This window comes from Pseudopipra pipra, chromosome 11, assembly GCF_036250125.1.
Source record: "Pseudopipra pipra isolate bDixPip1 chromosome 11, bDixPip1.hap1, whole genome shotgun sequence".
Taxonomy (NCBI): domain Eukaryota; kingdom Metazoa; phylum Chordata; class Aves; order Passeriformes; family Pipridae; genus Pseudopipra; species Pseudopipra pipra.
This window is the reverse complement of record NC_087559.1, coordinates 4,578,691-4,606,005: the sequence shown is the minus strand read 5'-3', so window position 1 is coordinate 4,606,005 and position 27,315 is coordinate 4,578,691. Positions and strand designations below refer to the sequence as shown.

Genomic DNA, 27,315 nt, shown 5'->3' with positions numbered 1-27,315 from the left:
GCTCCATTCATTCCCTTTCGCTAGCCCAGCTGAGAGGTGGTATAATATAATGCACACCAGCATCTGGCATGTCATTTAATTACACCTTCAGCTTGCTGGGGAAACGTTTGAAGTGTCAAGGTAAGCAAACTATAAAAATATATTTCCCCTGCTACAGGAGAGCTCCTGCAATGGCAAGCGGAGGCGACCAGGCTGGCTCCAGGCATTACTCTGGGTCTGTGAGAGGAAGGTGATGCAGAGGAATCTAACTCATGAACAATTATCACCCTTTGATAAGACAGTATCTGCTCCCAGCAGCCTGGCTCCAATTCCCCAACAGACACTTGAGAATTTTCCTCCAAATAAGCCACTGCTGTAATGGGAAAGCAGTGCCATTGACTCTAATGAAGTTGTACCTCCTCACATCAGCAGTGAGTGTGTCCCTTTCCTTCAACAAAGAAGGAAAAAGCTGTCAAAAGCAGTAAAATGACAGTCACCACCACCAAAAGAGCAAGTGGGGCTTGTTTTAGTTCATCCACCTGATATGTGCTCTGCTCAACGATTAGAGGCTGTTACACATCACCTGTGGTAAGGATGAAGGTGGACTATAGTATATCTGTACTAGTAGGCACTTTCTAATCAGTGGTGACATTGACCCTGAGCTGATTCAAGGGGCTCTTTTAAAGCACAAGCTGATCAGCAAACCAGTCAGGCATTTTATGTCCCTGGTGAAGCCCAGTGCTGTCCCCCAGTAGCCAAGGAGAAGCCCACACACCTGTGAATTAGCCAGCAGTTGAAGACTTCTTATCACTTCTGTGTTCCTACCGCACTACATTTGTAAGAGAAAAAAAATAAATCTGTAATTTCAGACAGCAGTGAGAAACGAATGAGTAAAGCATGAGAGGCAGTTGCATCCATGTTCTGGGGACACTTGGCTGCATTTGGCTCAAGCTCTGCAAGAACTGCTCCTGCTGCACCATCCTTCTGCTCCACTCCTTGCCATGGCTGCTCTGAAGTCACTGCATATTTAAAAGGTCAGTTCTCATTGTCACTGCTGTGAAAGAAGATTGCCCTCTCCATCAATGCTTCCTCTGGGCCTCAGTGCTGTATACACAAGGGACAGGAGCATTTAGGAGTAGGGGGGGCTCAGCATCACACCCCAGTCTGCACAGTAGTAAAGCCACAGATAAACTCCCTGCTTGCTAAACCAAAGATGACCCCTGAGCCTTTGACCCTGGGCTGGACTTGTTGCGAGTAATTGAAGTGAATGGAATAAATCACTTTATTTTTCTCTTTGTTTATTGGGCGGGGTGGGAGGAAAGCAGAAGAAAGTTCAACACAGAAATTAGTCACCTTGTTTTGTTCTTACTAATGGAAATTTCTCAGAAACCAAAATAAAGGGTGTCGTATAAGAACCTGAAGAGAATAAAAGTAGCTTGAACCCACATCCTAAGTTTTAAACCCAGTGCATGAATGCAGGTGTCTGCAGCTGAGCATGGTATTTTTGTTTCAGCTCATCTGTGGTATGAGTCACTTCCATCAAAAGAGGAGGATGCCTCGGTCTGTGTGCGAGTGAGCGTCGGAACAGCAGCTGTTGGAGCAAATACAAACATCCATGCCAAGGACTGTAAGGATGGAGTTTATCTAATATGTAAAAAAACACCTGCTGCAAATGAAAAATTACACCCACAACCACCTGAATAAGATAAGCAAATGATGGGGGAAACGAAGAGACAGATTTATTATTAATATGTTGGAACTTTTGAGCTAAACATCTCTTTTGCAACAGAACAGTAGGATACACAAGGAAATAGCAGTCCTTGCCCCAGACCTGCTCAGTAGCACTTATTTTGCCTAAGTGATTTTCTTCTCTTTGCTAAGTCTGGTGGAGATGAAAACACTAACCCAAAGAAGATAATTAAAAGCTAAATGAAACCACATACAGCTGTGCTACTACATGGCTAATGAACATGCAAATATATACGTATGACAAGGACATAATGCAGGCTGGCTGCCTTGAGTGGTTAGTGCAGATTTCCAAGAGCTGGAAATGCTATTGATTATAACTGAGCTAAACTTCCTGACTTCAGACTTCAAAGATCAACCTCAATATAATCATCACACAGCATTATGGGAGCGTGGCTTCAAGGAACTGATGAATAATGGCTTGGGGACCTGAAGGTTTGCATGTAGGGTGGGAGATCCCCTTTGGGTTGCAGAGCACAGGCTCCTGGGCAGCCAGGACCAGAGCCATGGAATCCTCCTCAGCATCTAGCATACTCTGTGCTGCTGTCAATTAGGATTTTGGAGTTGTGGGGTTTAGATGGGATATTTATTTTTGCTTTTTCCCCTTCACTTAGCAAGAGACTGATATGTGGTGAAGCCATTTTTGGGAGGACCAGGGCTGGAGGTAACACATACAAGGCAAAGCTTCTGGGATCCTATAAACAGAAGGCACGAGCAGCATGGAGAGGTCGGAGGGTCTGCTGATACATCCACATGAAAGAAGACGAATCAGATTTCCCTTATTAGTTAAAAAACACCCAGCTGAGGATAACTCCCCAGCCCACCCTGAGATGACAAGAGTGAGTCAGGGCTCAGCTCTGCTCAGAGCAATTGTCCCATGGAGGGGACCTGGTCCTCCCTGCTGCTACCTCGTGTCCCCTTCCCTGGCCACAGTGGGAATGTTACGGAGGCACAGCAAAGCTCATTCCTCTATAACGACCTCAGGAAGGCCACACAGCCTGGGGGATGGCCATGGCCGGGAGAGCAGCATGGAGAGATGGAGCACAGCCTTAGACCTGGGTGGAGAGGGCTGATCCACCAGGATGGCTGAGAGAGGGGACACCTACAGAAACCAAATTTGTGCTGAACGCAATGGTTAGTGCATAAAAATTAATCAAGTACTACAATGACTTGCTTTATTCATAATACTTAATGGTCATGTAATAGGAGTTTTTATTCAGCAGTTAAAGTTCATAAGTGCAGGTTTTACATGTAGAAAGGTATTATGCTGATAGTTTAATTACACACCTTTCTGCACACCAAAGGAAATGGGTTATGCGGGTTTTATAATTAAAGAAGGACTTCTGAGGGGAAATGAACTTTGCAGTTAGCAACACAATACTTGATTTTTATCAGATGTTTTTGTTTTGAATTAACCAGCACTCGGTGCTGGTGTAAACAGGTGAGAAAGGTCTAAACTGCAGGAGGTGTCAGGGGAAGCTTTGAAAATGCAGCAGAAAGTAGCAATATTTAAAAATAGCAAGAGCGAGCATGAGGCATAAACATCATGTGTTTGGAAAGCTCTCCAGACTCTGCCCATGCAATTATACACAGTGCAAGTCTGTCCAGTAAGTCTAGGAACAGGGGAAAAACCCAACCCAACAAGTAAGTGAAAAATAAACCCCAGTCCTTGCCAAAGCAATAAAAACTTCTACTTTTTATTTCTCTTATTTTTGTTTTCAATATATTTCATGGCCAGTGAATATAATTTTCCCCTCCTGCATGCCTACAAAGGTGGCAAAGCCAAAACTGTGATGGATGTTTGTGTGTGCACGTGTTTTCTATTGGAATACACAGAACCACTCTCAATATTCAAGGCAAAGACAGGCATGAGCCACTGCCAGGTCACAGCCAGCTCCTGCCTCCCTCTAATAATGATTTGGACGTCTGTACTCAACACAGTGGGGTTGGGGAAGTCTGTAGTTCTGGGGTTCCTCCCTTTTCAGGTTTCAAAAGGCTTTGCTTAGCATAACCTCATTCCTATATACATATCAAAGCACTTTATATGTGGGAATATATACATATATGTATTTATAAACTGCTAGGAGAAATCCATTTTTTTTTAACACAGCAAATACACCTACAAGAATTTTTCTAAAATATTTCAAGCATCACCAACTGCCCCTCCATTGTATGATATAGACTGACAGGCTCAGGCTCTTTTTGTGCCCAGCACAAATGAACATTAGCAAGTGGGTTGAACCAAAAAAAAAAACCAAAAAAACAAAAACAAAACCAAAAGAAGAAAACAAAGGACTTTCCAAAAACAATAAGCAAGGGCAAGGCCTGAAATATTTTGAGTACGCCCTTTCCTTTCTGGCAGGACTGGGAGTGACTGCCCTGGATATTATGGTTTGCTGGTGAAGGTGGAACCCAGGTGATGGCAGACAGAGGTGCCTGTGACAGGAGTCCCTTACAGTAGAATAATTTCAAAATCCTTTTAATTGGAGCGGACACTAAACAATTACAACAGGAACAGTTGTATAAAGGGTGTATCCAAATATAAACTGGACATTTTTTTTAATTTCATCGGCCAACTGCATAAATTAACGTCAATGAGAAAGAACTGTAACTGTTTTTCTCTTATTAAATCCATACACTTTGGCTCTACTCATCATCGTTAACATACTGTTAAAAGAGCTGTTGCTGTATCTTTCAACCCTCAGCCTGCAATCAAGCCCTCGCTGCACTGTGGTGGATTTCAAATAGTCACTTGTTTAAAAATAGAAAGTGTTCTGTTTTTAAAAAAAAAATCTGTCAACTGAATGCAAACAGGTAAAAATCAACGTATAAGATTGTCATGTGTCAGATTCAGCTCCTGAGCCACCAAGGTTTGCAATGCCTGGTGAGGGGCTCACAGCACTTTGAGGCTGCACTGCCCACAGGCAGGAGGTGTGCAAAGAAATATATATCCTTAATTTTTTATTTAAGTTACACTGTGCATTCAGGGTGTGTGCACATGATTCGCTTTTTATAATCTGCAAATTTCAACAAAATATTCTGTAAGCCCAGAGGTAACAGCTCAGCCTCCATGGGGCAAATTCGGGGGGTACCACAAGGTTACAGAGATGCTCTCCATGATACCCATTCCTGCCATGGGCAGGAGTTCTCCACCCTTGCAAAAGAGGATGCTCTTCCAAATATTTTTTTTTTAAGTCTAACAAGGGTAATTATAACAGGATTAACAGATTTTTTTCCCCCACTACCTCATATCAAAGACAGCATTAGACCAGAGTTATGACTAGATGTGTTTTTGCTATATATGGAAATGTATTAAAATGAATGTATGGCTCAACCACACTCACCATCCACTGCATTGTTTTGTAAAGCCCCTTCTACCATGAAGGGCAACCACGTGTGAAGGGAGAGCATCCAACTAAGTATTTGGTAAACATCTGAAAATGAGAGACAAATAGCACTGTGCAGTCGCACCATCTTACCTCAAATACCCACTCAAAAATGAAATAATTCCTTCCTGAACAAGCCAAGCCTGGCTCCCTAAACCGGGAGGAATTGCGACGCTGGTAAACTTGCAGAAATATTTTTACAATTTTATTAGGGGTTTTAATTCAGTGCTTTATCTACCTCTGTTAGTCTGCAAAATAGCTTTAAATATTCAAGTGGTAATTAATGAATCTTTTATGTTGCAAATCAAACATTTTCATCTGTGCTGTGGTACAGTGGCAGCGAGAAGGAGGGGTTTAAAGTGTAATTGTTTCTCCTGTTCCCCTCGCAGTGCTGAATGCCTTTTTACCCTTTATTATATCATTGGCTTTTGCTTCAGTTCATCAGCACTTCGCCACATCTTATCGGTCGATATTTGCCGTCTATTTTTTATTTATTTTTTTTTCAGTGCAAGATTTCTTACTGTGCCTTTGCCAGAGACATTCCTAAGGAGATGGAAACTCTCTGAATGTGGAATTTTCGCATGAGTGCAAAATAATAAAAAGCATGTGTGTATTAAAAAGGGATCAACTTAATGGGAAATGAGCATTGGGTTACATTAATATTCTATTACAGTAAAAATCATATTTAATAAATTTTCTCCAGATTTTTCAGGATCTTACTGTATTTTTCTAAGTCGGATGCCAATCCAAAGAAACAGTGTATATGATACATTTGATTTATGTTAAGTAAATAACCTGCACAGCCCATTTTTTGGTTAAAAAAAAAAAAAATTAAGTGTAGAAACACACACCAGACTGAAATGTGTGCTTAGTTTCCATCTGCTAGGAGGAACAGTGTTGGTCTTGTGCAGCAGAAAGCCTTTATAAACAGTATTCTATTTTATTGATGCTGTATGTGGATTTTTATGTTATGTGGCAAGCGCAGGAGAATGAAAACACTGTAATTTATCCTAAACCATAAAATTATACTAGTACTAAAGTAATTACTTCACATATTAAAATATAGTTTCCTTTACTTTCTTTTGTCATCACATAAAACGAGGCGTTGAGCGCGGCAGCGCGAAGGGGCCGGAGCTTTTCTTGCCTCCACAAAGGATTGACACATCCCGGATCGTACACTATATCACCCGACCCTTGTTGTTCTGTGACCCTAATTAATATTATACCCAGTGACATTTATGTATCAGAGCAATAAGCTAAACAGGAAACAATTTATGTCACCCAAAGCTTTTTAACAAATCGATGCAACTATTTGTAATTGCTTGTTTCACAAGATTAAAAGTACTCAGCCTTGATCTTCGCCCACAGTTTTGTGGCCAACATGACCTGTGCTTCCGTTGTAAAATAGGAGTGTTGGTGATCAGCACCTATTTCCATCAAGTAATCCATATTGCTAATATTTCTGGAATTTTAATGTAGTTACAATTTATAGCCGATCAAATGTGGTTACCTAAATTGCTGTTGCTAGTAGACAGTTTAACTGTCTTTATTAATTACAGTATAATTTAATGTTTGAGTACAGGCACTTGTGTTGGTCATTTTTACAGCCAAAGCAGTTATGTGCCTTATGACGAACCATTTTAGCATTTTCAATGGAAATTTGCTAATATGATGAGTGATAAAAATGTCAAACTCTGGTAAATAATGGTTATTGCTTTGGCTAGAATTAATCCTTGAAAGGACGGTTACCTTCAAATTAACATTATAACTTAAAGAAAAAAAATGTTTTTCAGGCTTCTGAGAGGCATAAAAAATGGTCACTGGACTCCTCTAAATAAATACAGACAAAATGGCACAAAATGAGGTATTTTTTTCCCTCTTCCCTGAGGCTGACAGAAACATTCCTGCAGAATATAAAGGAGGGGTTATTTTTTGTAAATACCCCAAGGTGATGTTGTTTAGCATTTCTAGCTCATGTGCTTTGAAGATACCTAACGAAGGTAATAAAACGGGGCGAAAGAAAGGACTTTGCTATGCCACAGCTGCGGGATTTGGGGCAAAAGTGGTTGTAAACATTGTGGAGGCTGCAAACACACATGAGGGCCTTGTCCCACCACCTTGGTCATGGCTGCTGGGGAGGATGGTGGCAATGTGAGGATGAGGAGAGCTTCAACCTGGCAGAATTAACCTCTGATGATAATGAAATGATGATGAGGATGAAAGATAGCCTTGATTAACGCCCCATTAACCAAACATTTAACGTCATCATTGTAGACGGAGCCTGATTGATAGGTCAAGAAGGGCTAATTATACCTTGTTGTGAAGAAAGGTGTGTTTGTTTGTCTGCTTGTGAGCGAGTGGCACCAGGAATTTCCAGTCCTTTAAATTAGTCCAATAATGTGAAGTTTGTCAGACTCTGTGATCACAGCCCAAGTTAAATGTCACCAATGGAATCATCTGCAGGGGAGCAGCTGGGTGTGCACGGAGCACATCGGCTGCCATGTCCTCCTGGGCCTCCAGCTCCTGAGCATTTCCCTCTGGGACAGGAGAAAGCCAGAAAAACTACTCACTGGCTCCGGTTTTCCTTGGAAATTCCTCAGAGACTCATTGCCTCACCACTGTCCATAAAAGTGCTTTTCAGCTGTGGTGGAAAACAGCGTTTCTGACTGGAAAAGGTCTTTCCCAGCTGGTGGAGTAGGAAGGCACTGTGTGATGTTCTGCGATGGAGCAGCCAGGGAGAAGAAATGTGATTAATAACACAGAGATGATACAAAAGGTGGCCACGAGCCAGGCTCCCATCCGCTGCTGCAGGCAGCAGACTGGGGCAGGAGGGCAAGAGCCTGGTCCTGCTCCTCAGCTCAGTGCCAGCTCCTCAGCACAGCCTTGCACATGGCAGCTCCCCTTAAACCAGAGGCCATGGACAGTCGGCAGGTGACAAAACACATTTGGGTCCCTGAGCCATCTTTTTGGGATGAGATGTCCAGGGAGGTGAAACAACCCAAATCATCTGTGATGGTTTTGTAGCCCCTGACCTGCCTGCTGGTGACTTGTGTGGGGACACACTGTCTTCCAAGAGAGAAATAGAGAGCCCTGCTGGGACTCATTCAGGGACAAATTCCCCTACCTGGAGCTGACTCTCCCCATTTTACAGATACAGAGCACACCTGACCAAACATCAACTTCTGGTTTAAACCCCTCTGCCTGTGACTTTGGAAAATTTAATCCCACAAGTCCTCTCCAGTTCACTAAAATCTCACTAGTGATAAAAGTGCAACACACAACCAAACCCAAATCTTATTTTCTATATTTTATTAAAATCTATCAGTCAATACCATTTGGAGACACACTATAATGAGTGTGCAAAGATTCTACCCCCCAGTACTCCCCCCCCCCCAAAAAAAAGTAATCTGGTATAATTTTATGATAGAATATTTTTATAAAATCATTTGTACTAATTTAAGCATTTATCATTATATGCAAAAAGATTTCTTGATGAGAATATTATAGACGGTGCATGTTTTTGACATTAGCATTTTATTTGGATGACTAATCTTGCAGATGTGAAATTTTAATGAATTATTCATGAAAAATCTCTCCTCTGAAATTTCAGTTTGCTGCTAATGCTAGTTATTAAACATTTTATTTTTCTTTATAAAACTTGATGAAGAAAATAAATGTGTGCTTATGCTAAAGATAAAGAAGATGGGTTTTTCCTTCAAAGTTTTTCTTGGGTGATAGCGTGACTTGGGACCTTGGTCCCCATGGTTTTGTGGACCATGGGATTGACCCTACAAACCCCTTTTGAGAGGGGTGCAATGTGTGATCCCAACCCTTCCTACCAAAGCCAGCAGTGCCGTTCCTGTTACAGCACTGCACTGGGAAAGAGGTGCAGGATGAGGCCTCAAACCCCCTCCTTCATGATTTGAAGCAGAATCCAATGAGAAAACAAGTTATCAACTCCCTGGGCCCCCAATGGATAAAAGTGATGGACTTTCCTGGAAAAGTGGATGAATCCTTTCAATGACAGTGTCTTCCGGTGGCTTCCTGTGCTCAAGCCTCAACCAACTGCCTTGTCCAGACTGACCATGAAACCCCATTAAAGTGTCTTGTACTCAGATGTGGTTGGGGACACCATGAGACTGTCCATGAACGTGCTGGGACATGGGTGAGGAGCAACCAGCTGCTCCATGGATCAGCACTGGGGCCATGGGATGTGACACCAGGGTCACTGGGAGGGGGAACAACAAAACAAGAACTTCGGACATGGCAACTCGCATTACCAGTGTGAACAACCAGCATTTTTATTGCATTTGAGAATGCTATAATGTCAGTAATTAGTACTGACTACACAACATTTTTTATTGTCTGTATCAACAGACATGGAATGATGGAATTACAGTTGATGTAAGGAATGAGTTTCTTTTATGCCTTATCAAAAAAAAAAAAAAAAAATCTTGTTACTGGCAGCACATACACACGAAGCACCATGCTAACAGTCTGGACTGTACCATTTTCATCAAGGCTTATGGGTAGAAGATACTTGGTTGCCTGTTCTGGGCCCATTAAAATGCAGTCCTGAACTGCAAATTCACCTCGCAAGACTAGAATACTAAATGACTTCTGAAACATCTAAAAAAAATCACTCTGAGTTCATTAACCAAAGGTACCAAAGGATTCCAAAAGAGTTTAAACACGTTTGGTTTTTTTTTTTTTCTCCCATGCTATAATGAACGTGAGATTATTGGCGATCTGAAAACTACAATAGTTCAAAATTATTTTAAAAAACTTTATATATATATATATATTTATGTATGTGTATATATAAAATATCTAATGATCTGCAATATTTGTAGAACCAGCATCCCTGCCCCGGTCTCTTCCTGAAGCTGAGCTCCAGGGGAGGGGAGGTGTAGGACCTGCAGTGGGACTCTTGCGAGTGAGAATCAAAAAAAGGTCATTTTTTTTTTTTTTGTGGTCACTTGTTCTACATAAGCCTTGATTTTTATTTTATTTTATTTTTTTTTCATTTCACTTCTAGTTGAATGCGGAAACCTAACAGGTTTTACATTTACAAACTTTTTTTTTTTTTTGTGGACAAGGAAGGCTTTGACTCTCATTCCTGACAGCGATTTACCTGATACATGGTACTACTTTCATAATGTACGCTTTTCTTTGAGAAAAAAAACATGTAACAAATTGTCTTTACATCTTGGCACCTTGTAAAGTTTTTTTTTTGTTTTTTTATACAAAAAGTTCAATAGTTTGACACTCCCCATTATTAATCACTACTTCACTGATAAACTTTGAAAGTGTGACCCTGGAATTCATCATGCAAAATATTTACTGCAGCAGGAGAAAAACATTTTTTTTTTAAACGATTTTTTTTTTTCCTTTCAAATATATGAACTTTGTTTAAGACAGCCAGAAAAGGCAGTGGTAAGATAACAGAAGGGGTGGGAAAGTATCAAAAAAACCAGCTTAAACACAAAAACTGTACAAAAATGCTTCGATCAATGATAACAGGAGAAAAAAAAATCTGTCAACTATGTTACAATTTAAAAGCTGAAAAAAAAAGTCAGGGATTTTCTCCCACATGTCAGCAAATGTCATCCAATATTCTTAAAGCAAGGATAACTAAATAAAATACATGTGCAGCGTATTCTGCAATTCCATTACATACAGTAGTTTTTTTTTTCAAAGCTATTTTTTTTAGTATAGTTAATATAAAGCAGTTGCACAAAAAGCAAAAGGTGTTTTGACAAACAGGTCTGCATTTATTCCTTTTGAGGAATGATATCTAAAAAAAGGACCTTTCCACCTTTTCCTCCCTCCCCACCCTCCCCCCAAAAGACAAAGGCTCACACAGACACAGTGGGATATATATGTACAACATAATAAACCCCTCCCTAAAGAAGCAACTGTATATCCAAAGGGATACAGAATCAGAATTGTAAAAATCATAGTGAAGTTTGCTTGATGTAAAGCCTGAGATTTTCAGTTGGTTCTTCTGCAAGGCTGCAACACCTGCCAGATATGTTAAACTCTAATTTTTTATTTCTTTTTCTCTTTTTTTATTTTTTTTTAATTTTTGCTACAGTCTTTAGACTAAGCATGCAAGACATACAACTAAGTGCAACTGAGTGAAATGTATTTTTTATTTACTCATTCCCTAACAGTTTGGACTGAGGTATGCGTACTAACAGTTTCTCATGCTGTTATCTTTACTCATGTCTAGCTACACATGCTGAGAATGAACTAATCTACCAGATTTTTATCCCCCTTCTGAATACCGAACTAACCAGCAAACCACTCAGTTTAGAAGCACAGGGCTCAATTCTCATGATCCCTGTCTGGCTACCGCCGGCACGTCACGAAGCTGCCTGGATATAATTTAAACCAATAAAAAAAAAAAAAATGTTTCCAAATGACCACAGACTGCCCTTTTTTTCTTTTTTTTTTTTTCCTTGTCTTTTCGAAACAGAAAGCAGAGTTGAGGTTTATAAAAGTAACTGCCAATAAAATTTCTTGTACCAAAGCTTATGAGTGGACAGGAGTGTTATTTCCTTATGAAAAATGCTGACCAAAAACTAAACAAAACTGAGCAAATGTGCCAAGATCAACCAAAATTAAAGCAGTCATCCCAGCACAGTCCCGGAACAGAAGTGGCACACAATCTGTAGAACCAAAGACCAAAAAATTATTTCTTTTAATTCTAGAAATACTATTATGTCGTCCAGTTAAATTGTGGGAGCTTTTCTGTTCTCTTCTGTGTTTTATTAAACTGTCTCCTTTATCTGATACTCTAATTTTCCGTGAAATAACTGTGTCTTTGCTTTCTCCAGCTCCCTTCTCGTAGCTCCACCAGTAACACTGATTTCTAGTTTTAGCCTCAAAAGCTCTCCTCAATTCCTCTTTACAGACTTTCATTTTGGTCACTGTAAAGAATTGCAAATAAAAAGTAACAACTTTGGTTCAGACATCTACTTGGCCTTCTAAATTTTCTAGAATAAAGGAGCAGTTTCCCTCTCAGGTTAGCAATAGCCCACATCTTGTCATTTCCCTCTAAATTCTTCAACCTCCTTTGATCAACAATAAGAGGATATTTGGCTTCATAAGATAAAGCATATAACAGAGAACATAATTTACCTTTGTGTAATATCTTTGGTAATTTTAGGAAAAAAAAAAAGGTTCAAAGAAGAATATAAATTAAGCTCTGAAAGGCTTTTTGAAATAATAAAAAAAAAAAAAAAAAAGCTACAGTCCTACATAAATAAATGAGTGACAGAAAAGTGGTTGCAGAATGCAAACGTGTAGGTGTTTGGTGACCGAGGTTTACTGACCTATCGCAACAGATTTTGTATGTCGTGTTTGCTTCGCAGAGCTTTGCCAGTTTTGCCCTAACAAGCCCCGGCGCGAATTCTCTCCTGGCTCTCCCGTCTCCTACGGCGAGGTTTCCATACTGGCTGGTGTAATATTGCATAACAATCGTAACTGCAGTACTGGATTTGCACAGCTGAAAATTAACACTTTAGCATTAGTGGGGCTCCGTCCTTATTAACTCCCGTAACAAGTTCAATCTGAAATCTAATTTGTATTCAAACAGATTAATGCCACCAAGCAATCCTGAACTGATGTTTAACCGTGAAACATCACCCACATACAATAACAATTTAATGAAGTCATCTTTCCAACCACTATTTGCAAATGCAAATGCAAAAATGCTAAAAAAAAAAATAAAGGTCGTAATAATAAATGTATAGGTGCCCATCTCGGTAATCTCAGATATTCCAGAAAGATTTGTTGACCCATTAAGAACTCGTGTTAAACAACCGAGAACCTGCCACTGTACTATTCATTCTCTACTAAAAGTGAACTCTGTTGGTGCTGCATATATTTCTTTGTGCTGTTCAGTTTTGTGGCATTTGCTAATATTCACCATTGCTGCCAAAAAAAAAAAAGGAAAAGAAATCAAAAAACCCAAACAAAACAAAAATATATTAAAAATACTGCTTTGTGGAATGAATCTGTGTTGCTTCCTACAGTGTTTCTATGTTCATCTGTCATTCATTCTCATTCTTGCAGTACTTCGTTCCTCTCTCTCCGTTGGACAACCCTTCCACATGTATCGTGCAGCATTTGGGACCTTTTCAAAAAACAACAACAACAAAAAAGGAGACACCGAAATGGAATGTTTTCCATAGCTAAAGAAAACATGGTGGCATCTGAAGGAAACTGGAATGAATGACAGAAAAAACTACAAACAATTCAATGACATTCAGCTTCGTATAATAAAAACACCTATTAACATTCATCACAAAGTACAGAAAACGTTGAAGCCTCCGAGAGGCCCTGGGCCCAGATGAGGCCTGAGGTCAGAACTTAAAATGGTAGAGGAGAAGTGGGGCGGGGGAATAAAAGCAATACATTAAAAAGTTTGGGATAATTTTTTCTTTGAACCCCTCCCCGATATACACGCTCACACGCACACACACATACCCACACACGTGCACACACAGGCCTTCCCCATCCCAAATGGAAGCAAAAAAAAAAAAAAAAGAAACCAACCAAAAAACAAACAAAAAAAATGGAGTAAAGGCAGTGATAATCAACATGCAGTACTGTGCAAATATGTTGTCCATTGGAATCCTTAAAATCTGGGCAAAGACTTGATCTGCAGTTCAGGTGTACATGCTCAGTTTGATGTCCTCAAGTGTCCAAAATTGGCAGGACCTGCAGTCCACAGCTGGCTGCTAAATGCAAGTGAATCAGTTTAGCAAATTTACAACACTGATGTTGACTGTAAGAGAGGAAAATCCCAAGTACCAAACAAGTCCATCCAATGCACAGAGTACAAATTCCTTTTTTCAACAAAAAGTAGAAAAATCAAAAATACTCCCAAATGGGATACTTGATGGCACTAAGAGTTAACATATTTCATAGTTGTCAAAGTGGACTGAGAATTCTCCAGACTGTACAATAATGGAGAGATTTCACAGCTAAGTTTGACGTGTTCTTCCAATCTTCATTCTCAGGGTAACGATGTCAGACATACTCATTCTATGTCCTCATTTACAGGTTCGTCTTCATAATCTCTGTCGTGATCGAAATCTGGACTGTGGTTGGCTGTTGTCACTAAGGATAGAGGGCCTTCATTTTCATCTGGGTCTAATGGTTCTTCTTTGACATGCACGGGGTGCCTGGGAAAACAAAGAGATGGTCAATCAGCAAACTGCTTGTTAAAGGATGGTTTTGACAGCACAGGTAGGTTGGGGAGAAAGGTGGTTTGGGGGGCTCAGACTGGGTGGGACCAGTCTAAGAGCTCCAGGTCACCAAGCAGGAGTCCCTTAACTTCTGCACCAGCCATGGAAGCCAAGCAAAGCACTTTCTCCCAGGTAGCCATTGAAAGAACAAGAGTAAATAGCCTCAAGTTGCACCAGGGGAGCTTTAGATTGGATATTAAGAAAAATTTCCTCACTGAAAGAGTGGTCAAACATTGGAACAGGCTGCCCAGGGCAGTGGTGCAGTCACTATCCATGGAAGTGTTAAGAAAACACATGGATGTGGCACTTAGGGACATGGTTTAGGGGTGGGCTTGGCAGTGCTGGGTTAATGGCTGGACTTGATGATCTTAAGAGCCCTTTTCCAAGCTTAATGACTCTAGGATTCTATGAAGGCTACGCCAGGCGGGCAGCACTCAGCTTCCCCGGGAAAACACTCTGGGAGGAGCACCTCGATAGGGTTTCCGTCTTGGGATCGAGAGAAAACGCTCTCAGCTGACACATTAAGTTAAAATGATCTCTGGATAAATAAGCGGAATAAGCATCCGGATGGGAAAGCAGCGGCCTGCCAGCCCGCCAGGCTGGGCTAATCATCGCTCGCTGTGTGTGCAGCGTCTCTCGTTAACATGCAGAACCTGTGAGACAACTCTCCAGAGGACGACCCCAAGTGAGGTTCTATCATTAATCAACTTCAAGCAAACACAGCAAAGAGACACCATGATACATGCTTTAAACTCCAAATTAATGCATATTTTTACAAACTGTCAATAAGGGAAGAAAAGCCCTGCCAGGAAACACAAACAGAGAGGAAAAGGCTCGCTCAACACAACAATATGATAAGAAAGCACAGTCCTAACGAGAATAATAACACTGTCAGCTGTAAACAAGGCAGAACATGATCCCCAGCTCACGGTGGGCACAAGGATGTACTAAAGAGATGAGATCTGCCAAATTTCTCATTACAGCAAAGCACACGAATAACCCGCAGGGGAACGGGGCTTGGTCATTCAAAACGGGTACGATAACAATTGAAAAATGTTGTTCGTAAATCATATTTACAACAAATCCTATACAAATACAAATTACCTTTTTTTTTAATGCCTTTTTTTTTTTTTTTGTTAGGTAGCTTTTGAAATGTAAAATAGCCATGTGAGTCAATAGTGTCTTGTTGGTGGGACTTTATAGGAAAGCAGGATTTTATTGACATTACCAAGTATTAATAATGTGACACAGCGATGGAGACCCTGTTTGCTTCCTAAATAATTGATGTTGTAGGCAATCCCTTAAAATAAAGTGTTAATGAGTTCAAGTCCCACTCTGTCTCTCATTGAGTTGATATCCACCTCCAAGACTCGTTTTTATGCTGTGCAGGCTGATTTAACCCTTTCACGTAGACGACATGGAAACACAACCTGAAGCACAAACCTTCCATGTAAGAACTTTTTCTGTGCTTGAACAGCTTTGTTTTAAAATAAATGATTTAAAATAGCTGCACTGTATTTTATGTTTTGTGTGGATAAGAAGGACAACACTGTTTGTACTCTGCTGCATGCACAGACAGCGAGGATAAATTACTGCACAGAGAAAATGTACTCAGCATCCATGGACAAACCAAAGGTAATTCTGCCTACTCTGAGTGAGCCAGTTGTACCCTTGTACCCTATTTATTTATTTCGGTTTGAGCCTGGATCAGTTTAGGAAGTATCTAACTTGCTGACTACAGACATTTCTAACATGAGCTGCGAATGCCTTTCAAGTCCCTGCATGTTTCAACTTCTTGAGTTGTAAAGTGCTGGATCAATAGTAAAGTATTAACTGCACCTTCTGACTCATCCAACAAAGGAACGGTGGGGAGAAGTGATGCAGTATCCATGTACACACATCTTTTCCCTTCAAATTCACTAGTTTGTGTCCTATCAACACATATCTGGGAGCAAAGAGGTTCCTCTGCATGTCACAGAGTTTTTGCAAAAATTACACAGAGAGCACTGCTCATACAGTTTAGACCTAACTAGTGAAAAAGGAAAGGTAAAAAAAAGACTGGGAGGAGACAATGAAAGTATCAGAGGTTAAGAAGTGGCATAAGCATATATCTTGCAAGCAGACTGTCATGTCAGAGGTGTTCATGTGCTATCCCTCCCTGCATCTCGTGGTCCCAGCAAACATTAAACCATGCTGACTATCTGCAACTTGAAAAACTTACATTATGAATAGGCTGTGGGGCCCCTCACTTGGGAGAAAACATGAAATGAAAAACAGAAGAAAAACGGGGAAAGAGTGGCTGCACAGAGAGCCTGATAAAGCCTGTGCTTCACGGCCTTTATGGCAGTGATCTTTTTTACTGCTGTTTTTAATGTCAAAGTCTTGCTTTTTTGCTTTCTGGTTTTGCTGCTGCTGCTGGGCTGATTTATTTTTTTAAAGCACTATTTTTGAAAACACAGATGGGAAATTTTCAAAGGGCAGAGCAGAACACATATCACGTGCAGAGGAGGTGGCCTTGGCACGTGGACTGGAGTTCCTCCAAAGGCTGCCCAGTGCCCCAACACATCCCCACCACCTCAGGTGCCAGCTGTTAAGACAGGTGCTCACTGTATTCACAACCATCCAAAATCTGTGAAAGCTCATTTTAAAGTCCCCAAATCTTTCCAAAGCAAACTCTGCCCCTCTTCTGGTTTTGTTATGAAAGCAGGTGAAAGCAGGTGGTTTTAACTGAGGTTCTCTTTGAGGTTTGGTGTGATTCCCAGAAGTCAAAAAACAAAACTTGAGGTGTGAGAAGCAAGCACCAAGTTATGAAAAGGGCTGCTCGACCCCAGGCGAGACAAAGCCGCAGGGAGCAGAGCCACACCAGCCTCCTCCAGCACCTCATGTGTTGCACAAACATCAGACAGCAAGCTTGGCCAAACCTCCATCCCCCAAATGACAAGGCTATCTGGGTAATGCACCCCCCAGGGAGAGAGCTGCAAGGAAAACAACACCAAAAAATTCAGCTCCTTGTGTACTCTGTCAGCTGTAACCACAAAATGGCATGTGAGGAAGAAACCTTCACAAATCTGTGATTTTGCTCAAACATTTCTGAGCAAAAATAAATAAGCTTAAATAATCTCAAAGGCAAAGGGAGACTTTTGTATCCTGTCAAGTAAGTCTGAATCTCTACGTACCACCTCACCAAACCCCCAAATTGGGGAAGGAAAACTTCCTTTACAGACTAAAGAATTCAGTCTGATGAATTACAGAAAAGGCAAATGCTGGGTTAGGCAAAAAGAAAAAAAGAAAGCAGTGGGGGGAACAAGGAAAAGAAAAGAAAGGGTTTCCCGTTTCTGTTTTTATAGCAGCAGAAATTCAGCACATTCCTTTTAAGTAGATGCCCAAGACTCCAGAAGGGGTTAACAATAAATAACCTTGCTGAACACAGATTCCCCTTCTTTTCACATCTGAGTAATTCTTTTGTTTGTCCACTCTGGGAACAGAGGAGTTTTTAATAAAGCTGACTGTTGTTTAAAGCCACTGAGTTCTGGTGGTGCACACAGCATGGAGTAGTTTGCTTTGTGGCTACCTTTGGAGCATATCAGGATGAAAGTGTTATGTCCCCAAGCTGTAATTATGCGACTACTTTCTAGTGTTTCAAAAGGAGGGAGAGAGAAGGGAAAAAAACCCACCCTAGCTGTGGTTCAATGTGTCATAAAAAGGAAACGAATGAGTGGTAATAAGACTTCAGCTAAAGTGTTAGACTTCTTAGCTGTCATGTTAACAAGGTCCTTTAAACCTTACAATAAAGTTTAAAGCTTGACTCCTAATATACTGAAATTGTTTAAAAAATAATTTGCATTATGACAAGGAAATCTGTTCTGAGAAAAAAAATGAAAATGCTGTTAACAAAGCAGGAGCATGAAAAATTAAAGGTTTCATAGTGTCTGGAAATTTGCTGTTGACTTGTGATTTTGTTTAGTGAACAGGGTAAAACCCCGTGACGTTTGAATGGTGCTCTGGCTTTAGATCCCTTCAAACTACTTAGAAACACCATTATAATGGGGAAGCTCCGAGGCTGGTATTGGAACATCACCCAGCCACATTTTACTTAAGCAAAAAGAAATGTTCGGCAGAGAACACATATATTATCAATTCTGAGAAAATGAAAACACTCAGGAAACAATCATTTCCATATTACAACAGAAAATTGGATTTTCTGGTGTATAATGAAAATGAGGCATCACTCCCCCCGACCTCCTCTCTCTCCAGTATTTGTTCTGTGCCCCTCACCTTGGTATCAATGTGCTAAGAGATGATTATTAAGTGCAACAAAGGCCACAGCTATGCACAGTTCTGGAAGATGTCCTAGCCTGTTTCAACTCGGTTATTTTTCCCTCCTCACAGTCTCTTCAAAGACAAGGAAACCTTAGGTGAAATGAGAAGTGCATGAACTGCACTAGCCTTGAACTTGCAAAAAAATAATTACTTGGATTAACGCAACATCATAAACATTCATCCCTGTCTGTTAGGCCAGGAGAAACCCTTGGGAGAAGCCTTGTTTCTGGAGAGAAGCCATGTCCCTCCACTCCTCCTTCACGCCGGCCCTGCGTGGTCACGGGCAGAGGATAACGAATTGTGACTAAAACTGCCTCGAGATGAATCCGTCTGTGAGAGACGGAAAGTGTGTCATGCAACGTTACTCTGGGAGAGATAATTAATACTGCACAAACAATCACTGGAAAAGCTAAACACATTATTTGAATGTTTTGAAGTAAATGGTAAAAGACAATGTTTAAATTAATTATTAATTAAAAATGAATGTTGCCATCTTTAAAGATTTTTTTTTTCAAAGCTCTTTGTGCACTGATTTAAAATGCTGCAATATCAAAGTATCCAGAGCCTCAGATTCCTTCGTGCCCCCTCCCCTCTGACAACACATTATGCAGGTGGGAAACTTTTTTGCCATTAAATGCTAATTAGTTTCACAACTAATTACTATCGTGGTATTAGGTTAATGTTTTTTCTACTTTTTGATTTAGACTTACTTTTGTAAATCCCTTATTCAAATTACTTTGAAGTAAAAGACTACAAATTAGTTCCCTTTCTAATGTGTAATGTGAGCCGTGGCAAGGCAGCCAGTAATTTTACAGCCTGTTTTAAGGAGCAGGGGGAAGACAGGCAGTGCAGCTCCTGTGCACGGTCACTCACAGGTACCCAACTGCTCCGCTGAGTTTTGGGAGAATGACAGGACTTATAAACTCCGGCTTCCTCACCAGCCGCCAATTACCCGGTGTGTAAGCTGAGGGGAGGGGGGAGTTTACAGCTTTGCAAACTCACTCCATCACCCCATAAATACCGCACACACCCATCGGGGCATCACACCCTTCCTGCCTTACCCTTTCCTGCACCAGCTCGCTGCCCGGGTGCCGCTCGTGTTGAGCAGGGACAGCAAGCCCCCGTCACTTCATGTGGTTATAGGCGCACTCATTACACCGCCGTCTGTTGCTATAATGCCCCTATTAATTCTCCTTTTGATATTTTAAGAGCAATCTATAAATCACACGGACCTTCATGTTAATGCTTAGCAAGACCATTGTGCGTTGAGTGGTTTTTTTCGGACCCGCCAAACAAGCCCATTTCCCAGCTCTGCCCCACTGGCCGTGCTCATCACGTGGACCAAAGGGGAGAGAAAGCACATTTTTTTCTCCAAGAAACATAGTTGCCTATGGGGTTTTGCAAGGTTTAAAGAAGAGAATTGTAAACAAGTGAACGATTTACAGCCCCGTGTGCTTCTTAGGCTGGGTTGAGCTGATCAGTTTTATGTGGAAACCGGTAAATGGCTCTTTTATGTTCTAATCACCCCAATCATGTCCTCAGATGGAGAGGTCTGGTCTTGCTGCTACATCCATGAACCTTGGGAAAGAACCAGGAAGGTCTCCAGAGTCACACTTGAGCAGATGGTAAGACAACACCTGGACCAGGCGTGCGCCTGTGCCGTACTCACATCGCTTGCATAGGGGAACGTCCTGGACTGCTGTCACTCCCGTTACTGTTCGTATGCTCCATTGCACCATTGAGCTCTTCCCTCATCGCACTGGCTAAATTGCCCAGAGTGGGATTTCCCATGGAAGCAGTAGTGTATAGAGGTATACTGTTCTCAGCCATTGAAGCCTGCCAAGGACACAAACAAATCCATGAAGAGACATGACTAACGTTTTTATACATTGCACTTCTTTACATGCACTTTTATACATGCTCACTTCTTCCAAAATATTCTCCACATTTACATTATTTGCAATTATGTTTTGGTTTTTTTTTAAATATTGTGCTTTCTAATAGGTATTACCCTGATTCCACCAAGGGAAATTTAACATCATTTACATCTGGGTTTAAGCATTCATAGCTGTATTGGCTTGTGAGAGGACGGAGCTTTCCGTTCCCTATTTGCAATTACACCCCCTGGAAAAAAAAAAAGTGTCCTTTCCCTATTTTCCCTTTGCAAAATTATGTTTGGGGCTTCGGGGTATTTTTTGTGGCTTAGGTTTGGGCTTTGTTTTTAATGAAATTGGGAAAAAATTAGAACTGGCTAAGCTGATAACCCCTTCCCACTGGAGTGAGCAGGCACCAAGCAGGAGCACAGCATCACCGAGTTTGGTTTTCCTTGGGACACACGTGTGAGGCTGCAGGTAGCACTAACTGGATCAGTCTGAGTTCACTGATATACCTGAGAGCTGAATCAGTCCATGTGGAATTTTTTAAACCTCAGCAACTCAGCTCTTACCTCAGCTATTACAGATCTTACCATTTTATTTCCATCTTTCCTTGTTATAAAGAAACACTGTGCAGAGGCACACTGGAGTTAACTTTCTAAATGGAAATCTTTGTAGGAAGAGAATGAACTGTTAAATATTTTGCTTCTGATTCCCACCATTCTGCCTGCTAATATTTACTGTGTGTCAGCATTAGCTCATGTTGATGGCACAGTCCTGTGTCCGGCGCGGCAGCAGTGGGAGCGCAGAAACCCCAAGCCCCGGAGGAGCCCAGTGTCTGGTGGGGATGGGAGGTACTGGAATGAGAGGCATGGGGATGGGAGGCAAGGCTGTCTGAGGCTGTAGCGCTCAGGGACTGGAAGGACATTTAACCATTTCACCCATCCCAGCCAGATCTGGCTGACATCATCCATGGCTCTCTGGGCTGTGTCCGCGACAGAGAATCACAGGCGCTGGCTCGGCAGTGCTTGACCTTCTCCTGGGGGAGGTCAGCTGGCTGCAGTGGCCGAGCAAAAAAATCCATCAGGCTGGGTCTGCATGATGCAAACCCTGCCTGTGGGAGGGGAATCCATGCAAACGTACTCCCCACCAAATGCTCTCAGCCTGCTCCTAATTTGTGGGACAAAACTCCTCGCTTGTTGCCGAGCCGGCAGTTCTTTCCAGGCAAGCACAGCCAGAGACAGGGTGGAGGGAGACAGGATGGGAAGGGAGGGCAGGACCAGCCTTCACTACAACATCTTCAGGAGCACAGCCCCTTTTATTCTTCCTTATGTTGACCTCTCCATGTGTAGCCTATGTGTCACACATGATTACAAAAGCTATTCTGATGGGGAGGATTATTTTTATCTTCTTGATTCAACAACCGGCAAACTCATTGTGATTAGGGGATGCGAAAAACGGTTCACATTTCCTGCACTTGGCAAAATAATGACTCAAGTTCTTCACCCACAGTGATAACTTGTAATTGCAATAAAGCAATTTACTGGGGGAGAGGTGGGACACAAGGAGTATCTGCTATGAAGATAGTAATAGGGGAGGGGGATGTTTTGGGAGCCCCTGTTGACCCGCTGGGAAGAGAGAGCACTGGTGAGAGCAGAAGTCCCCGTACCTTCCACAGACAGAGGGGGGAGAGAGCTGCTTCTTCTCCCTGGCCGCGAGGGAAAACAGATAGAGGAGATGTCAGAGGGGTCTGGGTGAAGGAGAGGGGCAGCTCTGCCACCCCACAGGAAAAGAAACCACAGCCTGGCAGCACACAGTCCCCTGTGCATTCCCTGGCCAGCGGAGAGGCGGCTGTGGTGCTCAAGGGGATGTTCAAGGAGCAGGTCTTCCCAGATGCCCACAAAAGCTGGGGGAACACTGCTTATTAATTATTAATTAGACTGAATGTAGGCACTGGCAGGTAAAGTGTCCTTGTGACCCAGAGGAATTTGTTGCCCAAAGTCCAAACCACCCACCCAGCAGTTGCCACCTGCACGGCTTCCTCCAGACCCACAGCAGCACCACAGCACCCACTGGGATTTTGCCTCCAAAATCCAATGGAGGGGAGAGAAGTGAGGAACCTGCTGCTGTATTTTCACCCTAAAAGAGAACCTGCCTCAGTGGAATTATTACTGTTCACCTCCATTTATTAGCAAATCGGGCCCAGGTTCCTCTCTCAGCATATATGATGCTACGGGGGAGCAAGAGGATGTGGCTCTTCCAGGAAAAGAGGGGAATGGAAACAGTTTGGAGGTTATCACAAAAGACAAGAATGGATGGAGATGACGACAATGACACGTGTTTCAGAAATAAAACACGAACAGTTCCATATGATAAGCATATTAATTGAAATTAGTCACATAGTTAACAATGTGAAGAAATGCAGGATCATTTCATTTTTGCCTTTCAGCCTCATGAATGTAAAATGTGCTTGTAATCTTAATACTATTCAGGAGACAAAGCAGTCTTTAAAAATCACACTTCACAAGACTCAAGGGAAAATAAGTTACTAATGAATGGTATTTACAGTTGCTTCGTTTAAACATGCTTTCCTTGGCTTTCCAGGAGTTACTGCATAAACTCAAATATTGAGAAGAAAGGCAGAATATAATTTTTCTCCAAATAATCTATTTCTTGGTTGTGAAAAAAGAAGTCTTCTAAACCTTCCACAAAACATGATTGCCCAAGCAAATACCCATGGTCATCAGTGAACTTCTTGAGAAGCAACTCCCAACAACCAACCAGGGTGTTGCCTCCTGGATTAATTCACACTATATAAAACAGGTTTGAACCCACACACAAACCCACAGACCCCACTGCAAATCCAGGGCATGGTAATGCATTTGTATCTCTGGTTTATACAGTAAACAGTGACTTGACTTGGAGTTTTTGAGCTAGACTCAGGAATTTGTTGAAAGGGTAAAAAGAGCACTTGAAAAAGGGCTGGAGAAATGCACATTTTTAGGTTTCAAGTTATTAACTGTGCACTGACACTTTGTATATTTCTGCATTGTGAAAAAACAGAATTTTTGTCTTACAATTACAGCTTAAACCAATAAAAATTATCTTTTTTTTTTCTATAGGAATTGCACCGTTTATTTTTTACCAACAATAGGAAGATATGCAAAAATAGCCCTTAAAAGAAAAGGGGGAAAAATGATCTGCTTTCTCTTTAAAGCCATGAACAATAGAAGGTCACGTGCCACAGTATCCTATCATTCAGCACATTAATAGCTGTGCTAGAGTAATTACACTTGTGGTATTTTTGCCTCAAGTGAAATTCTGAAATAAGAGGATGGAAATTATGATACTGCTGATAAATATTAATAAGTGAACTTTTAATTTTTTTGCCACAATATTCAAAATGCTAAGCATCTAGCTAATGCTGAAGCAGCCTGATATGTGTTTGCCTCCAGGGACTATGATGCTTTATGCACTTAAGAAAAAAGTTTAACGGAATTAAAATTTAATATCTAATTAGAGCAAGGCTAATATATTTTGAAATGAGTGGGGAAGACACACGCCTCTGTTGCATATTTGCTACAGTCATTAATCTTACCTGTAAAGCAGCATTGAGAGGTGTGCAGTAGGTGTGGCTGGTCTGTATGTTTTTAATAAGAGAAGGGTTACTGCATAAGAAAAACATAAAAAGGAGAGTTAAATGCAACCAACTTCTGTGTGACTGTTTCAAGCATGTAATGCTTCCTCCCACACCAGAAAACTAGAGCTGAGACTGGTTTTCCACACGAGTTCTCTTTCGTTTGTCTTTTTTTTTTTTTTAATTTAAAGAAATTATCTGAGTTTTTAGCTATGGTTATCATGTTTGCCTTTACTAAATAAGGAACATCATTATCTCTCGACGTTACCTCGCCATGTGTTCTACTAGCCTGCGTTAGTAGCACATCTTGGCATCTCTGCTCATTTTAGCTGCATTCAGGAGAAATCCTCCCATTTTCATCATGTCTGGGAGCCAGTTACCACATAAAGGTCCACCGTGAGGAGGCAACGATCAAAAGCATCACGGGACATTTTAAATAGTGCTTCATCCAAATTGCTCTCCAAGTCGCTGGCAGCGCAGTCTCTCCCAGCACAGCAGAGGCCGTGGTGAGAGAGGATCTGAGCTGTGTTATTTCTTGCCAGGTAAATGGGCAGTGGCCACAGTGAGGGGCTGCCCACACCATTGCCCCAAACAGTCTGTGGGCATGGAGGCAGCAAGGGCAGGAGGCCCACGCAAATCACTATGCTGCCCTAAAGGCTCTTTGAATAAAAAATATTCTAGTGTGCCACACTGGTCCCCTATTTCAGTCAACTTTACGTAAGGGGCCAGATTTGAGGAATATGAATGCTGAACATATCCGCTCTCCCTTTAGGAGGCATCTAAATATCACTGGTTCCACCAGAGGGGAAAAAAAAATTAAAAGAAACACAAAAGAAACTGGGTTAAAAGTGCCAATGCAAAAAATCTCCCGTAAGTTTTATCGCTCACTGGGCATATTTTTATTTTTTTATGTGGGAATAAATCATGGTGAGCAGAGTCTTAACTGAGACCCTTGCAGAGGAACCAGCAAGGATCAGTTGTCCTGGAGAGATGGCCTTCAAGTAAAGGTCAAAGAAAATCGCTTTGGGAGCCCCAGGAATATTGGTGCAGGGTTGTTGCAGGCACACGATGGCCTGTTGATTATCATCTTTACAGCCGGTCTCACTGCATTTTCAAACTCTTTAAAGTGAATTCAGCATTTCTGTCTTGTAAGTACCTTACTCTTTCTGATTAAGAGTTGCAAAACAAAGCATACAATTGAAAGCAAAGGAAAATATCAGAATTAAAACTTATCTGAAGCCTTTCCTGGCATATATCTGTCTTCCTGACACGTCTACAGCAGCATATCTGCGCTAGCGCGGATAATTATCTTAGTCTACATTGCTCTATAAATAAATGCTTTAACAAACATGTCACAGTAGAGTTATTACTACAGGCATTTGGATTATCAGAGTAGGACACACAAAATACACATAACGACCAAAAATTTAGTTTCTTTAGCAGCAAAGGTGATGTCACTATTTCGTGAAATGCAAGTCTACATGAGATGGGTAAATCATGCAAAGCAAAGCAACAGCAGAAAAAAAAAATTAAAGCAAGTAAAAGCTCTTACTGTGCAACAAGCTCGCCAAAGTTTTCATCAGGGCAGTATTTTCGAGGACGGCCTCGTTGAATATGACGGCCACGTTTAAACTCTTCATCATCAACAGTCCAAAAGGACCCAAACTCATCCTCTACTCTGATAAAGCACTTATGCAGTGAGAGGTTGGTGCGAATGGCACCCTGGGACAAGAGCAGCAGCAAAGGAGATGAAGTGGAAACAAAGGGACACGGGATTGGGGACAGAACAGACATCAAATACAGGGAAAAGGAAAAAGAAAATAAAATGCAATAAGCATAAGCAAATGGTTTGTGAGGGTTAATATGCATTGCCACCTAAAAGCTACTAGCATGTGATGCAACAAACACCAAGCAAGCAGGGTCAGGGTACTGGTGGGCATACAAACAGTAGTGATGAGATGTTTGTCTTGGTTTCCCTTAACTGAGACAATGCGAAACCACCTGTGGTTGGTCTAACACCAGCTAGCAGCCAAAAGCCTCTACGTTAAACTGTAAGCATGATCCGAGCTAGGCTAAGAAGTTCAAACATGGTGGACATACCCACTGATCTTTTGTGGCCTTCGTTTTTGGAACTCTAGTTCATCCACTGTCCATACTGCCCCTTTAACGTTTTCTACTCGCACAAAACACTTGTGAAGACTAAGATTATGACGCACTGCATTCTGCAGCAAGTATAAAAGAGAAAACATTCAAAAACCTTCTATGAGAAAATGCTCATCATTGTCCAAGAACAGCAGCACAGTCAGCTTGACAGTTCTCATTTTGCAATGTTAAGCCCCTTTCCCCTCCCCGCACCCGCTCGCTTTCCCCGTCTCTTTACATCTTATTTTGCAAAGACAAAATAAATACGAAAGCTTAAACCCAAGATTAAAAATTCAAGTTATTCTTATCAATTATCCCCAGTGTGACTGAGAACAGCCATCATTTTAAGCATGCACATTGTAGAATACAGCACATTTCATACACAACACAAGAGGAACATTGCTTAGACGTTTTCAAAACAAATATATACGCTCTGCAAAGAGAATTTTCTCCCTTCCTGGAAAAGAAAGCAGTTAGAAAGAACAGAAAGGATTTCATGTAAGTACAGACGGCTGGATTTAGCAGCGAGGCACTGGAGCGGGTGTTGCTGCGGTTTCCCACAGCTGGGCTAATGTGAATCAGGTGCTGAACCTCCCTCCACACCCACGGCACGGACCAGGGCCTCGGCAGCACCCCACCGTCCGGCCGGCACCGACTCCTGCCTCCACGGCTTGCTCTTATATGGAAGTTGGCTCCTATTTCTGGCAGACTACTGTAGTGACTGATCTGAGCCTCTGCCAAGTGAAAACATGAGGAGGGCTCTCCGAAACAAAGTGATAATATCCCCACAGTTCATCATGCAGAGGGACCCACGCTCATGGCATCCGATGCCTGGACGTCTGTCCTGCATCAGGAAGGATGAGCCCAGCCAACTCCTTCAACATGCTGAGGCTGGACACAATGAGACACCTCAGTATGTCACTGCAGGCTGCTGGCTTTTCCATCCCTGCTCCCTCTGAGACGGTGATGAG

General features: G+C 41.7%; 1 protein-coding gene across 17 annotated transcripts in view; it reads right to left on the bottom strand.

Annotated features, from left to right (window-relative positions):
• Nucleotides 1–9,387: 9,387 nt before the first annotated feature.
• The window catches only part of FOXP1 (forkhead box P1), a 382,295-nt gene continuing 364,367 nt past the window's right edge, over nt 9,388–27,315 (bottom strand). For 13 of the 17 annotated variants that reach the window (XM_064667184.1, XM_064667183.1, XM_064667193.1 and 10 more), the window contains 5 exons: nt 26,303–26,424; nt 24,164–24,233; nt 22,235–22,273; nt 20,361–20,527; nt 9,388–14,308 (listed from right to left, as the gene is read on the bottom strand). In XM_064667184.1, coding sequence (XP_064523254.1) covers nt 14,164–14,308; nt 20,361–20,527; nt 22,235–22,273; nt 24,164–24,233; nt 26,303–26,424 — 543 coding nt within the window. In that variant the 3' untranslated portion in view covers nt 9,388–14,163. The remainder of the gene's footprint in view (nt 14,309–20,360; nt 20,528–22,234; nt 22,274–24,163; nt 24,234–26,302; nt 26,425–27,315) is intronic. The other 4 variants (XM_064667195.1, XM_064667201.1, XM_064667196.1 and 1 more) reach the window with 1 other exon arrangement.